General features: G+C 37.1%; 1 protein-coding gene across 1 annotated transcript in view; it reads right to left on the reverse strand.

Moving 5' to 3' along the window:
- LOC21387419 (anaphase-promoting complex subunit 6) overlaps positions 1–17,269 on the reverse strand; it is a 29,098-nt gene extending 11,829 nt beyond the window's left edge. The window contains exons 1-15 of the mRNA XM_024167423.1: positions 16,879–17,269; positions 16,244–16,378; positions 15,888–15,961; positions 15,712–15,751; positions 15,315–15,360; positions 15,042–15,121; positions 14,715–14,896; positions 14,487–14,612; positions 14,083–14,157; positions 11,937–12,062; positions 11,213–11,282; positions 5,209–5,291; positions 4,276–4,389; positions 2,641–2,740; positions 2,212–2,247 (exon numbers count right to left, since the gene is read on the reverse strand). Coding sequence (XP_024023191.1) covers positions 2,212–2,247; positions 2,641–2,740; positions 4,276–4,389; positions 5,209–5,291; positions 11,213–11,282; positions 11,937–12,062; positions 14,083–14,157; positions 14,487–14,612; positions 14,715–14,896; positions 15,042–15,121; positions 15,315–15,360; positions 15,712–15,751; positions 15,888–15,961; positions 16,244–16,378; positions 16,879–17,124 — 1,533 coding nt within the window. The 5' untranslated portion in view covers positions 17,125–17,269. The remainder of the gene's footprint in view (positions 1–2,211; positions 2,248–2,640; positions 2,741–4,275; positions 4,390–5,208; positions 5,292–11,212; positions 11,283–11,936; positions 12,063–14,082; positions 14,158–14,486; positions 14,613–14,714; positions 14,897–15,041; positions 15,122–15,314; positions 15,361–15,711; positions 15,752–15,887; positions 15,962–16,243; positions 16,379–16,878) is intronic.
- Positions 17,270–17,708: the final 439 nt, after the last annotated feature.

Raw genomic sequence — 17,708 nt, forward strand, 5'->3', positions numbered from 1 at the left:
ATGTCCTAGATCTACTGAATGAAACAGGAATGCTTTAATGTAAGCCTGCAAACACTCCTATGGATCATACAACTAAACTTTGGAATGGTGGAAGGAAGTGCTCATGATGACAAAGGGAGGTACCAAAGGCTTGTAGGGAAACTCATCTATCTCTCGCACACTAGACCCGATATTGGGTTTGCTATTAGCGTTGTCAGTCTATTCATGAACAACCCAACAGAAAAGCACATGGATGCCATTTACCGAATTCTCAGGTATCTTAAAATGACTCCTGGGAAGGGCCTCTATTTCAAGAAGCCAACAAAGAAGAGTGTCGAAATCTTTTATGATGCGGATTGGGCTGGCTCAATAAAAGATCGAAGATCTACCTCTGGATATTGTACCTATGTGTGGGGGAATCTAGTTACTTAGAAGAGCAAGAAAAAATCCATAGTGGCTAGGAGTAGTGCAAAGGCAGAATTCAAAGCTCTAGCCCATGGAATTTGTCAAGGAATGTGGCTGAAACATTTACTCAGGGAGCTAAAAATTCCATTAAAAACTCCAATGAAAATGTTCTGTGATAATCAAGCTGCCATAAGCAATGCCAAAAATCTGGTCCATCATGACAGAACTAAACATGTGGCGATAGATCGTCACTTCATCAAAGAAAAAATAGAGGAAGGAACTATCACTCTCATGTACACTCCAACAGGTTTTCAAACAACGGATATTCTCACCAAGACTCTACCAAGAACTAGCTTCAAAGACTTGAGTTTCAAGTTGGGTATGATCAATATCTACAGCCCAACATGAGGGAGAGTGTGGAATTATGCTGTTGACTAGAGGATTTACAGCTGGAATATTTCAGCTTCACTAGTTTCCTTGTTTAGAGGATTTGGATAGTCTATTATCCCATCCTTTTCTCTTGTAATTTATTCACTAATTTGATTGATGATTTCTCTCCACAAATCAAGGATTATTTTCTGTTTTTTGTAAGATTTCTTGCCTAGGGTTCTTGTATATATGTTATGTTCTTGCTCTTGTACTCGTTGAAATAGATGAATAACAAAAAGTTTTCCCATCAAAAACTTCACGTAGGCACAACGAGGATCAATTCTTAGGGACCGGGGCGACCAAGCATACCAAGGCTCCCCGACGTGCCAACGCTCACCAAGGCATGGCCATGGCTTCATCACGTAGGCACAACGAGGATCAACTCTTAGGGACCGGGGCAACCGAGCATACCGAGGCTCCCCGACGTGCTAACGCTCGCCAAGGCATGGCCATAGCTTCATCACGTAGGCACAATGAGGATCAATTCTTAGGGACCAGGGCTACCAAGCATGCCAAGGCTCCCCGAAGTGCCAATGCTTGCCAAGGCATGGCCATGGCTTCATCACATAGTCACAACAAGGATCAATTTTTAGAGCTCAGGGCTACCGAGCATACTGAGGCTCTCCGACGTGCCAACGCTCGCCAAGGCATGGCCATTACTTCATCACGTAAGCACAACGAGGATCAATTCTTAGGGACAAGGGCTACTGAACATACCGAGGCTCCCCGACGTGCCAATGCTCGCCAAGGCATGGCCATTGCTTCATCACGTAGGCACAACGAGGATCAATACTTAGGGACCGGGGCTACCGAGCATACCGAGGCTCGCCGACCTGCCAACGCTCGCCAAGGCATGGCCATTGCTTCATCAAGTAGGCACAACGAGGATCAATTCTTAGGGACAGGGCTACCGAGCATACCGAGGCTCCCCGACATGCCAACGCTCACCAAGGCATGGCCATGACCTCATCACGTAAGCACAACGAGGATCAATTCTTAGGGACCGAGCGTAGTCTTTGGGCATGAAGGCATTCTTTTTTTCTTTTTTACTTTCTATTTAAAGGCATTCATGGAATTCAAATATAAGATAAATGACATCAGTCAAGTGTGCATGAAGCCAGAAGATATTGAAACCGTCAAAATTGACGACATGAGGTCACTTTTATGTTATATGGGATGACTTGTCCAATTTTGCAATGTCATTTGCTTAATGGCAAGAAGTTTTCTTTTGTTCCATTTGCAACCACATGGTTCAAGTTCTTACAAATCACATTTTAGAGAAAAAATTATGAAGAAATATACCTAAGTTTGCCATTGCAGACATCTATGAGTACAGGGACATAGTCTTTTCGGTGACCTAAATGAAAAGGATGTGGAAATAAACAATTGAGTACTTACTTTGTGATAGTGTGTAATTGCTGCAGAAAAGTTGTCCTGCATCATGAGAGGAACAAAAAAAAAGAACGTTAACATACAACATTGATCATCATATTACGTAAAAGGGAGAAAATGAATACCTTGATATTTTACTTTGTCTGAAGACAGTCCCATACCCATTGATTTATTTCAAGCAAGACTATACCTTAATTATACATATAATCGATCCACCAACTACCAATTTATGTCTTTCATTAGACAATGCTGCACATGTGTATAACATATGCGGCAGACATCTGCTTAACTCTTTCTAATACTCTTGACAAAATTAGGAATCATCCATTTAAAGACATTTTTAAAATAAGTGTCCAAAAGGACATTCACCGTGAACTTAAAAGGGAAAGGGAAAAAAAATCAAATTTCGAATGCATTTTATGCTGCTATTCATACCTGCAAATGATAGGTGTATGCAAGACCAGCATAAGTGCTCACACTTTTTGTTGATAATGCAAGTGCTTTTTCATAATAAGCAATTGCTTCTTCATACAGCCTGAGAAAAAGAAGATCATGTTTTAGGCATCAGAATGTTTAATTTCATAAACCAAATCAGATAAGAATCTATAATTTCGTAATCCAAGTTCAATAAGAATATATTCCTACAAGAGAAGCGTAAGTGTCAATATGAGAAGAGAGTTTTAGGAGGACTAAAAAGACAAGCTTTGACGCCTGAGGTTAAAAGTCATCTCAACTCCAAACAAAAGACAGTTCCCTACAGATAAAGTATAAGCAAACAATAAATTAATAAATTAAGTTGATCAGAAGAAGGAAATCACAACAAAAGACCAATTCAGCAAATTTGGGTTTGGACATTCTCAGGCTTTCAGTCCGGGCCGACAGTATGTTAAGAAACTCGCTCAACAGAAACCGACCATTAGCTTGTATATCGCTTGCTTTAAAATTCGTGTTACCAGGATTCCTCCCACAACCAATCAGAACAGCACTCTTATGCCCAAATCAAAGTCCACATTAACACCACCAACCACCTTACGATTTTTTGGGAAAGACAACAACATCATATCCATTAATCAAATAAGCCTTCCTCTAATAAACAATGTTAATCAATATGCCCCAATAATCATGAGGTTCTCGCATGTACTAGAAGAATAAAACAAATCCACTGGTTGTAGAAATTTAGGAGAAAAAGATAGATCAATTTGCACAATACGCAGACTTGGCATCTGTATACAGGAATATCTGGCCATAAGGTCCTGGATTTCCTAGTCCTACGGAGACAGAGTCAAGTTTCAATTCTTCCAATTAGTTCAATGCTAACTTAAAGATGGTAGGAGCATTTATTGAAAGAAAAAAAAAAGTGTGAGAAGTTCGAATATCAGTAAATAATTTTCCAGCCTGATGTGCAATCTTTTCATAAAGAATAAAACAGTGAGGATTTCAATAGCAATTAGCTAAATGATTGCTTGAGGCCTACAAGGAAAATTATGTCTAATCAGCAAAAATTTATTGAGAACAAAAGAATAGGTGTAAAAAGAGTTCCTGAAACAGCAATAGCAATTGCAATGTAAAAGAGAACCTTTTTTAATTTTTTCTAATTTTCTCTGACATAACCAATATATACACCAGTTTGTGAAAATAGAGTGATGAAAAACACTGAGAGTGTGTAAATGCAGAAGTAACAAATACAATTTAAAAATCAATGTTCATCTTTACGGTCAGCAATATTTATCCAAACTTAACTAAAGACACTCCGGGGGAAAAAGAAAGACAACTTTCATTGAGTTTTCAGACTTGTACTGTAGAATTACTTGTTTGCTCAAGTTGTTCCTGACCTAAGCCGATGAAAGAACTCACATCACCCAGAAAAACAATAGCTTACATGACTGAGGACATGGAAATGCACAGAAAATTAAATCCAATTTAGAAATCAATTCACATCCACATAGTCAGCAACACTCAATATAAAGCAGCTTAAAAAGAACTAAGAAACCAACACTTGTTAGAACCCTAGAGCTTTTAGATGATTACTGTAAATACACTAGAAGTACAAAATAAGAACTTATCACGAACTTCAATTTCCTGCAAGCATGAGCAATGTTGACCACAGTTGGTTCCCACATTTCACTTAAAGGGGAAGGAATGTGGGCCAAAGTTTTCTCAAACCACCGTACAGCTTTACTATACCTGTATTATAAGCAAATATTTCCCGATTAACACCACAAAACCAAGTACGAATCGAAATAGATATGAAATTTGATTATAAGTTCCCAATTAAAATTAGCCCACCATCGTCTTATCAGGAGATTAATCTACTATGCAAAATAAACATGATATCTGATTGAAGCTCCAAAAATGCATAATTTTTTTAATTCCACAAATCTTGAAGTCTCTCTCAATTCCCACAAGTCAAAGAAGACTCTACAGACGGACCACATAACTCATTCTTGTAACCTATATGCAATATTTTCATTTAAAATAGACATTATTATGCTCTTGAATATATTTTGTACATGGGAAAGAAAGAGTGCATGTAATTGCCCGACTTTAGCATCTTAGCTATTTCCTTTTTCCCTTAAAAAAAAATCCTTTTTTATGAACTTCAATCTCTCTATGCAAGATTGTTTTTAGAAGCAGTGATTATTTAATGCCAGATGTTCAGCATCCGTCATATCACTTTTTTAAAAATCTTTCTTACTTGCTTCTTTTTTTAAAAATCTTTTCTTACTTGCTTCAGAGAACAAATGAGCTATTTTAATTATAATTGACACAATTTACTTCCATTAACTCAGGGGGAAAGAAAAGAGTATTCATGAAGGAAAACTTCACAAAGTTCTTAAAAACAACTTTCATGTAACCAAATTCTAAATGTTATGCAGAAATTTCTAATCTATAATTTTATTTCACAAAATTACAAATACATGAAAACTCTTTAGAAAATGCTATGAAGAAAAAGAAAATCAAATATAGAAAGTCAAATAATTCAGGAGGTCATCATATACTTACTCCTTCATGTGATAAGCAACAACTCCTAGCTCATTATAGACAAGTGGATCTGATGGGCAAATACTCTTAGCCTGTATAAAAAACTGAGGCAGACAGATTTTTCAGTAATCTAGCAGTTCCATAAAGCAATAAACTTGTAACAAATAAGACGTGAAACTTGTTATACCCCCGTATGTAATAGAAGAAAGATTGCATTTACACCCCCCAAAAAAATCAGGATATCTGAAATGACAAAATAGGGTTATCTATGCTTCTAAGCAACCAAATTCCAGAGATACAGTTGTACTATTCAACTCGCAAGCACTCATTGTTCCTCTTCAAGCTTCTAATCTAACCTTGTTTTCCATCCTTATGAACAAAGAACGTTGATTTGGAAAAGAGTGAGAAACATGGAGAAGGGAGAACTGGAAGTTCACTGATCAAAAACTAGCACCTTTAATAACTATTGTATCAATTGCCATTAGAAATTTCCAAAATCCCAGTATCTTCGTGCTTAACAACTATTCATTGGATTTAAATACTAATTTAATCAAATTCTAGACTACTCTGAGTACAAAGTACGTCCTTGCTTAAAGTGAATAACCACCATGACCTACTTCTACGTCCACAATTGTTGACGAATTCCCGATTCCGCTACATTCTAACTTCTTCCAAACTTAAAACAACAAACATCTAAATCATATAGCAATAATTAGCTTCTCAAGTTTAAGCATGGTATAAGCTCCTGTTCTATTTACAAAGAACTTATTTCTGGAGACGTGCAACGTTAGAAAGGTTTCCTTGTACATTTTTCAATTTACATTTAGAAAACTCAAAAAAGAATATTGGGAATGATGATTTCATTCATTGAGTAGACTTTTATACAATTACAACCTAACTAAAAAAGGAAACAATATCACTAATTCTAGGAAGTAAATAACTGCTAACAATACTTTCCTAAATATACAAATTTGACACCTAGCTAATGATACAATTACAGCTATACACGGATTCTTTCCTAAACACAGTTTCGGTTTTTCTACACTCCCCCTCAAGCTGGTTTAAAAATATCTTTCATCACCAGCTTGCTTACTAAAAAATCAAACTATTTTTTAGATAGTCCTTTTGTGAGCAAATTAGCTACTTAATCTTCAGTCGGAACCTAGATCATGCATATCAAACCACCTTCTATTTTCTCTTTAATAAAGTGTTTGTCCACTTCAACGTGCTTTATGCAGTCATGTAAAATTGGATTATGAGCAATAGAAATAGCAGCCTTATTGTCACAATACAACTTCATAGGTAGAACTTCTGAAGTTCTCAACTCCTGCAGTATTCTCTTGATCCACATTACTTCACAAATACCAAGGGCAACCGCCCTGAACTCAGCCTCTGCACTACTCCTTGCAACTACATTCTGCTTCTTACTACGCCAAGTTACTAAGTTACCACCAACATAAGTACAGTATCCAGAAGTTGATCTCCTATCAGCTATACTTCCAGCCCAATCTGCATCGGTATAAGCCTCAATATGAAGGTGTCCTCGGGATTTAAAGAGAAGCCCTTTGCTTGGTGTCCCCTTTAAATATCTTAGAATCCTGTAAACAACTTCAAAATGCTCAGGGCCAGGTGAGTGCATAAACTGGCTAACTACACTTACACAGAAGGCTATGTCCAGACGTGTGTGTGACAGATAAATAAGTCTGCCGACAAGTCTTTGATATTGCTCCTTATCCTTTTCATCTTCAGCGCTGGCTAGTTGCAACTTTACATTTGGTTCCATAGGAGTTTCTATCGGTTTACAACCCAACATACATGTTTCTTCAAATAAATCAAGTACATACGTACATTGATTTACAATAACTCCTTCCTTAGACCTTGCAAACTCCATTCCAAGGAAGTATTTTAACACTCCCAGGTCTTTGATTTCAAATTCTTTAGTCTATCCATTTCACTACAACCATCTCCTGTCAAGATAATATCATCAACATACACAATTAAGATGGCAACTTTACCTTCTCTTGAATGCTTGTAAAACATGGTGTGATCCGCTTGACTCTGTATAAATCCGTACTTCCTCACTACCTTGCCAAAACAATCAAACCATGCCCTAGGTGACTGCTTGAGTCCATACATGGATTTTTTTAGTCTGCAGACTTTTCCAACCCCAAGTTCTTCCTCAAAGCCCGGTGGTAGGTTCATAAACACTTCTTCTTCTAGGTCACCATTGAGAAAAGCATTTTTTACATCAAGTTGAAACAGAGACCAGTTAGAATTCACAGCAAGAGTCAATAAGACCCGTATTGTATTTATCTTCGCAACAGGGGCAAAAGTTTCTTGGTAATCTATTCCATAGGTCTGATAAAGCCTTTTGCTACTAGTCTGGCTTTATACCTCTCTATACTACCATCAACTTTACTTTTGATTGTGAACACCCATTTGCACCCTACAACCTGCTTCTCACTAGGTAACTCAACCACCTCCCACGTACCATTCTTCCTCAATGCCTCCATCTCTTCAAGCACGGCTGATCTCCAGTTCGGTTTATCAAATGCCTCCTTAATATTTCTAGGCACAACAAGTTTTGAAATCTTTGTAGTAAAAGCTTTATACTTGGCAGAAAGGTTGTCATAGGAGATGTACTTGGCAATAGGATGTCTAGTGCAAGTTCGGGTTCCTTTTCTAAAGGCAATGGGAAGATTAAGGTCTGTTTCTTGGATAGGAACAACAGGTACAGGGTTCGGACTAGATTCAGGAGCAACTGTTTCACTAGAATTTGGAATACAAGATAAGGAAGATGGAGAATTAATAGTATCTAAATTACCTAATGCATTTGGATGGACTTCACTCGGGAATTCCTCATGGTCGCGTGCTGAGCGAGACAAAGAATCTTTACCTCTTTCAAGGATATTTTTCCTAGAATAAACCACAGGCTCAAGATTAGATCGATTTTTTCCATTCGTAGTATTTCCATATCTGACAGACCAATGTCAAACTCAAATTCAGTGTTTCCAGATTAAGTGATCCTAGTTTTCTTATCTATTTCAGTAGATTTTGCTTTAATAGGATCAAAAACTATTTGTGGTAAAGGTTTTATTTCCCAAAAATTTGACTCCCCCAGCTTCTCCCCCTGAATTAAATTTTTGCGGAAGAAAGGTAAATTTTCCCAAAAAGTTGCATTCATGGTAATATGAAATTTCTTAGTCAATGGGTTGAAAAATTTGTAACCCCTTTGATTTGGAACATATCCCAAAAAAATACATTTTTCTACTCTTGGGTCTAATTTAGACCGTGATCTTTTTGGAATGTGCACATATGCGGTGTAGCCAAAGATTTTTAATGGCAAATCCGAGTTTATACGGGATTCTGGAAAAAAAAAAAATTCAAGCAATCCAATGGAGTAATATACTGCAAAACTCTAGTAGGCATCATGTTAATCAAATATGATGCAGTTAAAACAGCATCTCCCCACAAATATTTTGGCAAGTTCATGTAAAACATCATAGCTCGAGCTACTTCTAAAGATGTTTGTTCTTTCGCTCGGCTATTCCATTTTGTTCGGGAGTATTTGGACATGAAGATTGATGTAAAATTCCTTTTCGTTGTACGAAAGTTTCTAAAACTTTATTGTAGTACTTTGTTCCATTATCTGATCTTAAAATGCTTATCTTTGCTTGAAATTGATTTTCTATCATATTGTAAAAATCTTGAAATATTTTTTCAACTTCAGACTTCTCACGCATCAAATAGACCTAACAAAGACGAGTATGGTCGTCTATAAAGGTTACAAACCATTTTTTACCTGAAACTGTGGTTACCCTTGAAGGTCCCCAAATATCACTGTGGAAAAGATAAAACAGTTTTGTAGGTTGTTATGATTTTGGAATATAACTTTTCCGTTGGCTTTTTGCAAGCAAACAACTTTCACATTTAAATATTAAGGGATCAATATTCTTAAACATTGATGGAAACAAACGTTTTAGATAGATAAAACTAGGATGGCCCAATCTGTAATGCCAAACCATTATTTGATCATAAGTAGACATAGAACTGATACTACTAAGCACTTGAGCAATTTTAGAACAAGGTAAATTATCCTCAAAATAATAAAGACCATTGATCATTCTAGCACTGCCAATTGTCATCCCCGAGTTCCTATCCTGAAAAACACAATGAGATTCAAAAAAGGTAACAGAACAATTAGAGTCTTTGGAAAGTTTGCTAACAGACAAAAGGTTGCGAGCAAGTTTAGGGACATGGAGGACAGATTTTAGATTTATTGTTTCTGAAATTTGTATCAAACCTTTTCCTGCGATAGGGGAAAAACTACCATCTGCAATCTTAATCTTTTTGTTTCCAGGACATGGTGTATAAGATTGAAATAATTTAAAGGAATTGCTCATATGATCGGAAGCTCCTGAATCTATTATCCATGGAGCAGAAGAATTAATGCAGCAAGATAGAGTTTTTGATTCATTACCTGTGTGTGCCACAAAAACATTTGGAGGATCAGATGACAACAAACCAGATTTCAGTAGTGTAAGAAGATGCTCCATTTGCTCTTTGGTGAAAGGACTGGCTTTGGCCTCATTAGCAGTGGGAAAGCGTCCAGTTTTCTCTCCTGCCTTGCTCTTCTAATTCGCAGGTTTCCCATGCAGTCTCTAGCAATTTTCACATGTGGCATGGTTTGTCGCAGTAGTCACACCACACACGTGGTTTCTCACCAAATTTGCGCTGATACACAGGAGTCTTGGACGATGTTGCTCCAGTGGTCACCAAAGCCAAGCCTTCTGCAGCAGTCCCAAGTCCTTTCTTGCCCAACATAACATTCCTCCGACTTTCTTCTCTCCTTACTTCTGAAAATACTTCTCCGATTGAAGGGAGAGGCTGCCTCCCACTGATTCTCCCCCTAACTTCATCAAACTCAACGTTGAGTCCTGCCAAAAACTTGAAGATACGGTCATCTTCCACAACTTTCTTGTGGTGGCGTGCATCTTTTGGTGATTTCCACTCATAAGTGTTGAAAAGATCCAGATCCTTCCAGATACGCTTCAACGAATTGAAGTACTTGGTAATATTGTCCTCTCCTTGCCGCATCTCGCCAATTTTGAGAGTCAATTCAAATATCTGTGATTGATTCCCCAAATCAGAGTACATCTGATTAATATTTTTCCACAGCTCTTTTGCCGTTGAATAGCACATATAGTTAGAGCTAATATCCTCTTCCATAGAATTCACGAGCCACGTCATAACCATGGAATTTTGAGCATCCCATGTAGCATAGCCAGGATTCGTCTCTGGTGGAGCCTTCGTTTCACCTGTCAGATATCCGATCATTCCACGTCCTTTGATATACATCCGAACGGCTTGTGACCAACGTAGGAAATTATCACCATTCAAACAAATGGTTGTAATTTGAACAGAGTGGGAGTCGCTCGTCTTGATAGGATCGGCTGTTTTTGGGGAGGCAGAAGTTTTTGGAATGGTAGTGGACTCGGACTCAGTCGACATATCAGACATGGTGAATTGAGGGTAGCAGAGAACGAACGGAGAGAAGGAGGATGATTTCTGCCCAAAAACAGTCTCTGATACCAACTCGAAAAAGAATATTGGGGAATGATGATTTCATTCATTGAGACTTTTATACAATTACAGCCTAACTAAAAAAGGAAACAATATCACTAATTCTAGGAAGCAAATAATTGCTAACAATACTTTCCTAAATATACAGATTTGACACCTAGCTAATGATACAATTACAGCTATACATGAATTCTTTCCTAAACACAGTTTTGGTTTTTCTACAAGAAAAACTCAAACTTGTGGAAAAATACAGATTTGCACTCTCAGCTCTAAATTCATGCTTCACAAAGAGCTAACAAGAATACTAATACCAGAAAGAAGTCATCAAAATTATTGTAATAATATCAAAAATATGAGTCCGTCAGAATTTGAAGTTTATTTCAAATTCTAACCAAAGTAGGACCATAAATGAAAATTTAAACATGTTTTGGAAGCAAGGCACCTGCTCAGCAAGTTTAAAACTGCGGGTTCGCATGTACTCCATCCCAATGTACAAAGTTGGTAAATGGCACCTGGAATAAGAGAATATCAAGATTCAACCTGTAAAAGGACAATTCATAAATAATAAGAGAAGTTTCACTCCGTACCACCTAGGAAATAGATTAACAATGCTTATTACAAAAAAAAAAAAAAAAAAAGGGGGACGTAGATTAGCAGTAAAATGGTATCTCAATCATGAGCCATGATGATAGACAAACTTTAATAATCTCTTGTTTATATTGACAGAGTAAAGCGAGCTTTTAACATGATTCCCTGAGAAAATCGTGATATTTTAATTGTCAATCTCAATTTAGGACCCACACGGCATTCTAGATGTCACATTTACTAAAATTATGCAATCAACCAGAGATATGCACTTCCAAAAAAGGGCGAAGAGCTTCAAATCAATGAAGTAAAACAATAAAGCAAAAGGTTAAAAAAAAAGACACATGGATTTCTGCACGAACCTCATGAAGGCCAACAAACATATTCAACATTTATAAATAAAAAAATAAAATAAAATAAAACGAAAACCCTCCTTGTCATGTACCCAAGCGCCATTGCAAAAATGAAAAGAAATTTAATAGTTGACTAGTTTTTTTTTTTTTCTTTATTAAAAAGAGAGGAAAGAAAAAACAAAATACGTAAAGAAACAAAAGAAAAGATCAAAAGAGTGGTGCTAGTACCCTGGAAAGAGACGAGCAGCAGTGCGATAAGCTGACATTGCTTGATCACCCTCTTCTTGAGCAGCAAAAGCATTGCCATAACCTATCCAAGCAGGTGGAAAGGTTCCATCTAGACTGGTAGCCTTACTGTAGCATAGAGACGAAAAAAATCACTTCCAATTAACAACATTAAAACACTGATAAACTAATAAAGAAATATAAATAGACAGAGGTAGTAAGCTTGAACTTAGTTTAAACTACCAGACACAAAGTGCAGCACCTTCAAATTGCAACAATTATTTTTCCTTTTTTTTTATGAGAAAACAAGCATTATTTGATAGACTAATAGCGTCAATACTCTATTATGTGTATTTAGGATGAGAAACGTGATAAGATTCTAACTAGAACAGAGGAAAAAGAACTGAAAGATTGAATCTTTATTGATAAAACAGTGATGGATCTCAATACAATCCTACAAACCCTAACAATGGTGGTATTCGAGAGACCACCAATTCTCCCCAGGTTACCCAAATTTTCATTATCCCTCACCACATTAACAACTAAACCCACTCTGACTAAGTGCTAACCAAATTCTAACAAACTGCTAACTTCTCTAACCAACTAACTAACAAGATCCTATCATTACCCCGGCCCCAAACAAACACCTTGTCCTCAAGGTGTAAGTCAAGAAATCGCATCGGAATGACTCCACCTTCTTCCCATTTTGATAACCCCAAATCTTGGAATGTCGAATGGAGCAATGAATCTCAGAGAGACCAACTCAACAGCGACTAACTCAGAAACAAGGAATCTTGGAATCATGATCCCAAGAACGATGATCCTAACAGCAAAGGATCTAAGAGCAATGCGCTCAAGAATGTCAAACCTAGAAACGTTGGGTTTTGGAGTAATGAACCCCTGGATTTTAGAACTTCCATCTGCATTTTCAATTCCAACTCTTCCTGACCCAACCACATTTCCTTCGGTAATTTCAAACCTAGCACCAATCTCGTCGAAAAAATTGAGCCAACCCCTAGCATGCAGGAATTCCAAGACCTAGCCCTAATTTCACCAGAATTCCATGTCCCAACCCCAATGACGCTGGTATTGCGAGGCCCACCCTCAATTGCACGGAAAGCAGCCCCAATCGCGCCGGAATCAACGCACCTAGTCCAAATCCGGCCAGAATTTCGAAACCCAGCCCAAATCTTGCCGAAATTCACCCTGAAAATCTCTGACCAAGTCCCAATCACGCCGGCAGATGAAGACCCAGTCCAAATTCCTCCAAAATCAGCCCTAACGACGCTTCAATTCCAAGACCCAAACCTAAAATTGTGAGACCAGCCCCCCCCCCCCAAATCACTGAAATCAGAACCTATCTCGCCGGAGTTTCTAACCCCAAGCCTAATCACGTGGGGATAGGAACCAATTGGACCGGAATCGTGAAACCCAACCCCATCAACGCTCGATTCCGCCCTGACTCCGCAGGAATCTTCAAAATTGACGCTCAAAAAAGGTTTGTCTCCTCCGTCGGTGATTTCTGACAATGCTCCCTGCGATTCCCCTCTCAGACGCCTACATTCCTTCTCTATCCTCCACCATCAGCGTTTTCGCTCTCTCTGATGCTGCAAAGAATTGCCTTTGTTCTTCCAACATCTTTCGAATCGGAGCAAAAGAATCCATTACTTCTTCTCTAACTTCCCCAATTTCCTTCATCACTGATTCATGAACTTCTCTGATTTCTTTCTCTAACTCATCCAACCTTCCGTCGAATCCTCCTCAGCCATGCCCAAAAAAGTATGCTCTGATACCATTTGATAAGATTCTAACTAGAACAGAGGACAAAGACCTGAAAGATTGAATCATTAACAACTAAACCCCTTATTTATACTACTAGACCCACTCTGACTAAGTGCTAACCAACTTCTAACAAACTGCTAACTTCCCTAACCAACTAACTAACAAGATCCTATCAAAACATTAAGTCAACTCGGACCACGCCATCTAAAATGACACACCTAAGTCTAAGGGGAAATCAAGGGAGGAAATGCCTAAATCATAATTTGATACTGCTCCAAGAAATAAACTACTAGTAGAGAAAAAGCAACTATCTATACTTGGGAGAGATGCATGTAATTCAAAGGTTTCAAGGTTTACTATGGAATACCTGAAATAACGGCGTGATTGATCATACTTCTTGATACAATAGTAATAGCAACCAACAGCGAACCATGATAAAGCCCTGAAAGGAGAAAACGTCCGATTGAGTGATCTACTAAATGCGCAAGAGAGAATGAGCATCTAAGAGCAGCAAATGCAAAAGAAAGTCTACAATCTGTCATTTGTATTCTACTTCATCGACATCAATCACCATTCCAAAGGAAATACAAGACACTTCACAACGAAAGTTTTGCTCAGTTTACAAGCTTTTGAACTTCTGTTAACCTTAAGGGAAAACCATTTCATTCATAATGCATATGCAGCTGATGACTATTTAAAATAAGTAAATATGCATGCAATATCTTCATAGAGAAAGTGAATGAAGTTGTAAGATAATAAAATCAGCCTCACTTCTGAGGATAGTCTTTCACTAGATTGCATGCCATAAGATAGAGTTCATTTGATTGCCCAAGTTCCATGGCAGCTGCAAGATGCACTAGTGTACTTTTCAGATGGAAAGGATCCTTTTCAAGTAGTCTGTAAAACAAATGTAACAACACAAATTAAAAAAAGCTATTGAATACTAGAAAGAAAACAGCTTTGAATTTAGATATTTTTCCAGATCAGATACCAACATACATGGAGGTTAATTCAAAGCATTTTTGATATTCACCGCACTGGTGATAGTACTCAGCTTTGCAGGCCAAAAGATCAGTGTTGCTTTTTAGATTACGCATGAAGGATAAATCAGAAGGGTTGCTATTGCAACTTTCTTTCTCAAGTTCTCTGAATTTGGCTTCTACGACATACTCTTTGTCATACTAGAGAAGACAAAAAAAAATGAACCAATTAGTATTAGAAAACCAGAAATCATATAGCTAAATAACAAAATGAAACAGAGATGTAGAAGTTTGTTAACATGTTAAACATTTAGATTTGGACGCAATCTATTGTTCTAAAATTTACCTTTTTTATTAAACATGAATAGAAAGATGACAGCCATCCATCTTCTGCTCCAAAGTGCAATGACGATAGGAGACTTGTTTCTGAAATTCAGCAACCAATCCAGAAACTATAATTAATTGACCATGAGCCAAGAGTAATTTCACCATATACATCCAAAACTACTGAACAGAAACAGTGTCAAATAGAGAAATTCCACCCAGTACCACTCTGCTATCAATGACAAAGGACATGCATAAATAATTGGAGGGAAAAAAGACTAGCACCGTCCTATACCTTCCTCACATGAAAGCATGTGATTTTCAATAAGACATTCCAGTGCCTGAAAAACATCAAGAAAAACTATGTGAAAAGTATTAAGGATGAATAATTGTCTACCCAACGAGCAAAATTATTCTAGTTCATTTAAAAAATCCACTTAAAAAGCTAAAAATGATTTTCACTTGTCAAAACAAGTTGAGTGAAACAAGAACCAAGATGATCTTAAAAAACTAAACATAATACATTTTTAAAAAAAATCCAAATATCAAGTGAAAAATAACATAGCAATAATTATAATTTAGTCATTTCCAATGTTCAAAATATTTTAAGCTGGCAATGAAACAGACAAGGAAATTAACTTTGGCCAAGACTTATAAACCAAACAAAAATTAAAATATAATTCCAAAAATACCTCATAACATAAAGGGTCAGCTTTGATAGCAGCTTTGAACCTTCAAAAGAGAACAATGCAAATATTGTAGAACAAGATGGATAGTAAACAACAAGAAACGATTCATTTAATGCAAACAAGAAAAACCATAAAGCAGCATTCCGTGAAAGCAAGCTAAAAGAGGCAGGAGGACAAACCACAGTCGAGCTTGGGAACGATTTTCCAAAGCTTCATATGCTTTACCTCTCAGAAAGCATATTGCAGAAGATATCTGCAAAAGTGTAGGAATTCGTGAAATTACCATATTACCAACCAAAACTCCACAAAGACTGATCAACATTAAACACAAATTGACAATCATCATTTTCATTGCAAAGAAAATTTTCCAATCTACTAGTCTCAGCATGAAAATTCAACAAAGTTATAAGCTTAACCACAAGGTTCTCACTGCAGAAAAAATGATCTTTCTCACTGGGAAGTTGAACATGCCATATTACGGACACAAATTCTTTCAAAAGCCTGTACCAGTAAATCGGGGAGAAAAAAGAATTACATTGATCTCGCGATCTTCACCATATTTATCCAAGTACATGGCATTGCAATCCTTGGTATCATAAACATTCCCATGTTCATCCACTTTAGCGTCGCCAAGCATTAGAAGACACTGATCCCACTCCTTCAGTTCCTCCTAAAAAAACATAACATCCAAACTTATAAACGCCTAAGAAGTAAGAAACAACAAAATAAAAATATATAAAAAAATAACCTTGTATTTACATAATTACTTAAAACATCAGTGCATTATAGTAAATAGTATAAAGCTAAAGTGCATAAACAAATGCTAACCAACCAAGAAATTGAACCAGTTGGCATTAAGCAAAGCTAAGAATTTTAGACGCACGTTACTACTACTAATTATTCAAGTAAGTTAAGCAACAAGAAATGAACTTAGCATTTGGAATAGAATGAAGTAAACTCATAAAAAAAAAAAAAAAACACTAGATACTTTGAAATCTTGGATTATACACAGTACTCCAAGTAATTCATTCCTTTGGTTTTTTTTTTTCCAAACTAACAACCAAAATTAACCTAATTTCTTCAAACATGTATTTGTCAAGCCCTAATTTCAGAAGGGGAAAAGACAATCGGTTCGATCAGAGAGAGAGAGGGGATTAAGTTACGACTTACAAGGCATTTGGCGGCGAGGTAGCGGAAGCGGAGGTCGCGGAGGACGATCTGGGAGGCGTTGAGAAGGTGGTAGGCGCGGCGATAATGGCGGCCGAGAAAGAGGGCCTGAGCCTGCATGTAGATGTCGGCGGGATCGTTGGTAAAGGCGGCGACCTTGTCGGCGAAGAATATGGCCGACGAGTACAGATGCTTGCTCACGCAGTCCCTCACCACCCCTCGAAGCTTCTCGATTTCCTCCTCTCTCATTTTTCTTCTCTTTGCTCCGATCGCCTTCAATAATGATGAGGAAGAAGAAGAAGAAGAAGCAGAATAAGAATAACAGAGCACTGTTACTGTGAGGAGGAGAGAGAAACTAGAGAGAGAAGTGATAGCGAGAGTGTAATCTTGAGTCTGAGAGGGTTTTTCCTTTGGAGGTCCGTTCAATTGAGGCGGGAGGTTCAGACTTCTGAGAGAGCCATCTGTATTTTGAATTTTAATTTTTATTATTTTATTTAGGCTTTTTCTTCTCTCCTATAAAATGACATTTTTGCCTCACTCTAAATTTATAGAGCACATTTGAAACTCGTTTTAAAATAATTTTATATTTTGTATAAAAATAAAAATAAAAATATTTTTAATCTCAGACATAAATCATTTTTAAAAATGTGTTTGGTAGTTTTATCAAGATATTATTTTCAGTATTAAAAAATCAATTAAAGTCTATATCTCTCTCTGTGCTCGAGAGAAGAGAAAACGGAAACAAAAAATGAAAAACGACTAAAAGTCGTTTTTCATTTCTCTCCTATTTTACACTAAACTAAAAAATCATTTTCATTTCTATTTTTTATCTT

The sequence above is a fragment of the Morus notabilis genome, unplaced genomic scaffold, assembly GCF_000414095.1.
Source record: "Morus notabilis unplaced genomic scaffold, ASM41409v2 Scaffold673, whole genome shotgun sequence".
In the NCBI taxonomy this organism is placed as follows: Eukaryota; Viridiplantae; Streptophyta; class Magnoliopsida; order Rosales; family Moraceae; genus Morus; species Morus notabilis.